The sequence below is a fragment of the Littorina saxatilis genome, linkage group LG17 (genome assembly GCF_037325665.1).
Source record: "Littorina saxatilis isolate snail1 linkage group LG17, US_GU_Lsax_2.0, whole genome shotgun sequence".
NCBI classification, from domain to species: Eukaryota; Metazoa; Mollusca; class Gastropoda; order Littorinimorpha; family Littorinidae; genus Littorina; species Littorina saxatilis.
This window is the reverse complement of record NC_090261.1, coordinates 6038164-6044603: the sequence shown is the minus strand read 5'-3', so window position 1 is coordinate 6044603 and position 6440 is coordinate 6038164. Positions and strand designations below refer to the sequence as shown.

Below are 6440 nucleotides of genomic sequence, written 5' to 3'. Positions count from 1 at the left end.
CCCAAGGCAGAACATTATTACAAAATACCGAAGCACTTTCGGAATTCATCCGACCTCTGTAGTGGTAGTTGCGGTTCTTGAACTCGCAAAAGACACAAGACGTGGAATGACAGAAGTAATGCATTCTTCAATATATAATATCACAATAGTTCATGACCACAAAAACAAGCAACAACAAACAAACCCAACAAACAAGCAAAGAAAGAAAAAAATAAAACACGTGCACACACAAAAACACGCAAAGGAACATATATATACAAACGAACACACAAAGCAAAATAATATCATGACCCTCCTCATAAATTTGAAACTAAAACATGTGTTTGTTTGAATCTGAAGGTCTATGAATTATTTTACAAGAGCCGTGGGGAAAAATGACTGGATGGATCGAGATACAATGCTAGCAATTACTTTGTGTCTTCAAAACACAACCAAAGTACATCGACGTCTAAGTAACCTTCATCACATTTCGTAAACAGCATCCAAACGCTTCCAAACTACAATGATATCTGTTGTGAGGAGTGGAAGTCATAAGGTAAACGGATAGAGGAGAAATGTTCAATGTTTCTTCGGAAGTATATCCTCTTCTCGAGCAAACTTCGCGTGACAAGTACTACTGTATTCTACTTCAGCAGTGTCGGGTAAACGGAATTCTCAACAAAAGATTTCTTAGATCTAAAAGACAACAAAGGCAGCAAGTTGGTTAGATCGTCTGTTACACCGGAGAGATACAATGCTGGCATTTCAGCAGTGAACAAGCTAGCGAACATTTGGCTAAAAGTCATCACAAAGCAGCCAACAAAAAGCCGAGCACACGAAAAAACCTTTGCAAAACGAACTTGACGAAACGTGGTGGTTGCGTAGATCTTGGAAACGTTCAGGGGATGGTGTAAAATCGTTTTCAAAGAAAGTGATTTGGTTTCTCGATCAAGAAAGTGCCTAGAAAAATAGATAGGAAGAAAGAGAGAGAGAGAGAGAGAGAGAGAGAGAGAGAGAGAGAGAGAGAGAGAGAGAGAGAGAGAGAGAGAGATAGACAGAGAGAAAGAGAAAGAAAGAGAGAGAAAGACAGAGAGAGAGAGAGACAGGGAGAGAGAAAGAGACAGAGACAGAGACAGAGAGAGGAGGGGTGGAGGAGAGGGAGTTGCAAACGCTTGTAAAACGCTGGACAACACAGAGACCCAGTCAAAGGGAAAGTTCAGCTCACAAAACTGCGGAGAGACAACACGGCAATAAGATGCTCAGAAACCTGACAACAAAGTCATTGGAGAGATGTCTCCTCGGATGATCAGCACGTGGTGAGATAAGTTTCAAGCACACTCCTGTCGCCGCTGTTGAAACGAAGGCAAGAAACCTAAGACAGGCGATGAAGGGGACATCAGAGACGCCGTAAAAGACGTGGACCACGCTATCTCTGGGGGATGTTAGGTTTGTGAAAGAAGAGGAGCAAGATGTGTAGCCACTGAACACTCCGCCCACGACCAAGCTAGCTGTACGGCGACTACCACGAGCTAGAGAAGACGGCCATGTTCGTCAACCGCACCGGACTGACTGTCTAGCCTGCAAACCCCAAGAAGAAGACGAAGACAGGACTGAGAGGAATGGCTGAGGGACATCAGTTGAGGTCGACAGACTTGAAGTTCCGCCGGCTCATGAGGCAGGAGGCGGCAAGGTGGAAGAAGACGAAGGAAGAAGAGGAATGGCTGAGGGACATCAGTTGAGGTCGACAGATTTGGAGTTCCGCCGGCTCATGAGGCAGGAGGCGGCGAGGTAGAAGAGCGTGGCGAGGAGGACGACGACGATCCACCAGATGAAGATGCCGCTGGACATCTCCGACTTGCTGTACATGGCGCAGAACTCCGTGCCGTCAGGACTCGTGTTCCACACCAAGCACGTCTGGTCCAGCACGTAGCCCACCACTGGGGGCCCCGGGATTGTGCCTGGGGGATAAGAAACGATGTTACTATATTGCACACAACACTGTTGTCAGGTAGTCAGATCTAGACCAAGACTGGTGCTCAACACTAAGCAGGTCTGGCCCAGCACATATCCCACCACTGGAGGCCCCGGGGTGGTGCCTGGGAGACAAAAAAGTGTGTAACTGAGACAAGAAACGATGTTATTGTATTGAACACAACACTCTTGTTAGATCTACACCAAGTCTGGTCTTCAACTCTAAGCATGTTTGGTGTAGCACATAGCCCACCACTGGAGGCTCTGGCCTTGTGCCTGTGAGACAACACGAAAAGAACGATGTTACCATGCTATACAGGACAGTACACAACGCTGTTAGATCATAGCTGAAAACGTAATATTTAGGAAAGGCAAACTTTCCAGACCAAGTTAACTTTGTATTGGCGAAGCAGCGACGTCTTCACGCTGAGGCTGACCGAAAACCATGTCGGCACAATGACCCGTATGCGCACTAACCATCGGGATTGCAAGTACTTATTAGACTCCCGATTACCTGGCTCTACTGAACCACTATATCTGTATGGTTACAGCTACACGAGTATGTGTTCTCCAATGGTATTTAACAAAAGGTCTAACACGTCTAAAGCGTCTCCTAAATCAAATTAGGATGAGAACTAATTCAGCCAAACAGTTTTGCAGTGACATCGGTTTAGACAAACACAGGAGTAAGATGGAGTTGCGTACCTAAAAGTCGTATCAACATCCATTGGAATCCAAGAGCGAATGGACGAATGTCTTGATCAACAACCCTGTAACAAACAACAAGACTGTTTCAACACCCGCGTACACATATCAAAGGTGAACAATGATTGTGTTTCCCTTTTCTGGTCATTAGGTCTCCAAGTCAACCAAGTCAGTATAACCAGAATAAAGGTTAGTCAGTTAATCAGTTATTAATAAGACAGTTCTATCGGAAAATCGTACATTTAACCAGGCAGTGATCATCAAGCGGTCCGATGTAAGTCGTGCTGAAGAGACAAGACAGGGAGAGGTTTACCTGAGTATAGCCATGGTGTACCTTCATTAAGCCATAGTTTACCTGAAATATTGATTATAGATATAAACGTACCTAATCTGGTTACTGGCGTGTTTTCTTTTTATTTAATAGTTTACCTGAGTATAGCCATAGTTTACTTGGGTCTAGCCATAGTTTACCTGAGTATAGCCATGGTTTACTTGGGTCTAGCCATAGTTAACCTGAGTATAGCCATGGTTTACTTGGGTCTTGCCATAGTTAACCTGAGTATAGCCATGGTTTACTTGGGTCTTGCCATAGTTAACCTGAGTATAGCCATGGTTTACTTGGGTCTTGCCATAGTTTACCTGAGTATAGCCATGGTTTACTTGGGTCTAGCCATAGTTAACCTGAGTATAGCCATGGTTTACTTGGGTCTTGCCATAGTTAACCTGAGTATAGCCATGGTTTACTTGGGTCTTGCCATAGTTAACCTGAGTATAGCCATGGTTTACTTGGGTCTAGCCATAGTTAACCTGAGTATAGCCATGGTTTACTTGGGTCTTGCCATAGTTTACCTGAGTATAGCCATGGTTTACTTGGGTCTAGCCATAGTTAACCTGAGTATAGCCATGGTTTACTTGGGTCTTGCCATAGTTAACCTGAGTATAGCCATGGTTTACTTGGGTCTAGCCATAGTTAACCTGAGTATAGCCATGGTTTACTTGGGTCTAGCCATAGTTAACCCGAGTATAGCCATGGTTTACTTGGGTCTAGCCATAGTTAACCCGAGTATAGCCATGGTTTACTTGGGTCTAGCCATAGTTTACCTGAGTATAGCCATGGTTTACTTGGGTCTTGCCATAGTTAACCTGAGTATAGCCATGGTTTACTTGGGTCTAGTCATAGTTTACCTGAGTATAGCCAAGGTTTACTTGGGTCTAGCCATAGTTTACCTGAGTATAGCCAAGGTTTACTTGGGTCTAGCCATAGTTAACCTGAGTATAGCCAAGGTTTACTTGGGTCTAGCCATAGTTTACCTGAGTATAGCCATGGTTTACCTGAGTATAGGGCCTAGCCATGGAGTTGGGCGTTGTGGGGATGAGAACGGCAATGACATGATATAAAGAGACAAGGCAGGGCTAGGGAGAGGTACAGCCATTGGGAACCCGAGTATAGCCATGGTTTATCTGGGTTTAGCCATAGTTTACCTGAGTAAAGCCATAGTTTACCTGAGTATAGCCATAGTTTACCTGAGTATAGCCATAGAGTTGGGCGTGGTGGTGAGGAGGACTGCAAAGAACATGATAAAGAGACACGGCATGAAGATGTTCCTGTTGTCACATGATTCGGAGCAGCGCCCTCTGTCGGCCATGGCGGCGGCGTCTGTTTGACTGACGTTCCTTGCCAGGGCCACACAGCTACAATTGTGATACGTCTGAAAAGAATCACATTTTGCATCAGTTAACAAAAGTGTTTGGTTTTTTTTAAACACAAACTCTGTTCTCTTTAAACATTAAATAGCAACAATTAAATTGGGTTTTTTTGGTCGGTTTTTTTTGTGCAAACACACTATCAACCTTTCATTAAATTTTCGACAGACAGACACAGCCAGAGAGATTGACAGACAGACAGACAGACAGACAGACAGCGATATATACAAACAGGTAGAGTGAGAGAGAGTGAGAGAGTGAGAGAGTGAGAGAGAGAGAGAAAAGAGAGAGAGAGAGACAGAGAGAGAGAGACAGACAGAGACAGAGACAGAGAGGGACAGACAGACAGACAGACAGACAGACAGAGAGGGACTGACAGACACAGGCAGCCAGCCAGCCAGCCAGCCAGACAGACAGACAGACAGACAAACAGAAAGACAGAGACAGATAGAGACAGACGGAAAGGCATCATACCGCACTGGGTCCAGGGTTGTTGATATCGACACAGCCGGCGTGACAGGGCGAGAAGTAGACACGTCTGTCACTGCCACACACAGGGTCAAAGCTCACGTCGCCACACATGCAGTTGCCTTGACAACCTGATGAGTAGTTCGTTACAGATCTGTCGATGAAAAAGAGAACATGCAATGCAATATGGCATAAAAATAGTTCATACAGTTTCCCCAATACTTTTCCAAAGGTGACTCGCCACATTTATCATGCAAGCAACTTAGTATTTTTTTCCTCAAGGAAAAGACTACGATACAGTAAATATCTACCAATGACCCTTCGTTGACACCAAAACATTAGCAAGGCGTGGAACATTAAAAAAAAAAACACACCTTTGCTACCTGTGATGAAAGTAGAACACCCCCCCCCCCCCTTCTTTAAGAACCTCAAATGTAAGAACTCCTCCCTTTTGACACCCTGTTTTTTTCAGACTTTCTACTGATTCATAATCTCTGTAAATTTACCTCGGTCTCAACACTTCATTATTTTCAAGACGTGATTTACTCACATTTTTGAAAGTCTTAACTCATTGTCTCCCAGGTACGAATATATCCGTACCCACACATATGGCTCTATCTGACCAGGTACGGATCTATCACCTCAGACTGTTAGCTTCAGTCGCTTCCTGTAACGTCGATCTAACGCCTGCATTTCAGCGTGTTAATACACAGTTTCTACACAGTTACTACTATTCTGAGCGACCTGCTGCAGCACAGCCGGTCTCGGCTAAAAAAAAGAACTTGGTCAACATAGGTGGGGTAGTGTTAACAGGGGGGGAGTTTTACTATACTGGGGTAGTGAAACCTCGTTGACCACTCACGTGTCGCCAGGGTAGGCCACCTCCTGTCCAGCCAGCTGGACGTCAGCACAGTCAGCCAAGATGGCGACACCCAGCACAGCGGCCAGGAGGTTCAAACCCACCATCAGTCGCGTCATCCCCACCGCCTCCAGACGGAACACGCGGATCAGGACCCCGCCACCCACCATGCCAACTGAGCCAACGATGATCAGGCCGCCTGGAGAAAAAACACCACCATGGTTGTGGTCATAATCTTGGGGAGGTGGGGTTTGATGGAAGAGAGGGGGAGGAAGGATAGAGGGAGGGAGGATAGAGGGAGGAAGGATAGAGGGAGGGAGGATAAGGGTTGGAGGAGGAGGAAGTGGGGGCAGGCCCCACCACCCATCATCCCAACAGAACCAACGATGATCAGACCGCTATTGTTGATGGTAAAAGCTTGTGGTGGAGTTGAGAAATCCCTATAGGTAGCGTATTGACATACACTCGCTGATTGCTCACTGCTGCCACTCGATTTGTACTGCTATTCCGTGAAGAAAAAGAGAGAACAGAAGAAAGGGTCAAAAACAAAATTCAGAAAAAGAATTAAAAGCTGATCGACGTATTCTCTTTTTCCGAAAAGGGCCGTTCTGACTCAAACAAACACACATCCACAAATAAAGAAAATTCCATATTCTTCTTTCAATGCATTAAAAACAAAACTTAATTTCGGAGCGTTCAGTGTCAAATGTCACCCCTTATCTCTCCATCCCCACACCTCCCTCCCCAATCCCAC

At 45.3% G+C, this 6440-nt stretch overlaps 1 protein-coding gene across 3 annotated transcripts in view; it reads right to left on the bottom strand.

Annotated features, from left to right (window-relative positions):
* Positions 1-279: 279 nt before the first annotated feature.
* Positions 280-6440, bottom strand: part of LOC138952443 (solute carrier organic anion transporter family member 4A1-like) — a 44878-nt gene continuing 38717 nt past the window's right edge. For all 3 annotated transcript variants that reach the window (XM_070324114.1, XM_070324116.1, XM_070324115.1), the window contains 5 exons: positions 5690-5885; positions 4834-4981; positions 4180-4364; positions 2656-2720; positions 280-1937 (listed from right to left, as the gene is read on the bottom strand). In XM_070324114.1, coding sequence (XP_070180215.1) covers positions 1711-1937; positions 2656-2720; positions 4180-4364; positions 4834-4981; positions 5690-5885 — 821 coding nt within the window. In that variant the 3' untranslated portion in view covers positions 280-1710. The remainder of the gene's footprint in view (positions 1938-2655; positions 2721-4179; positions 4365-4833; positions 4982-5689; positions 5886-6440) is intronic.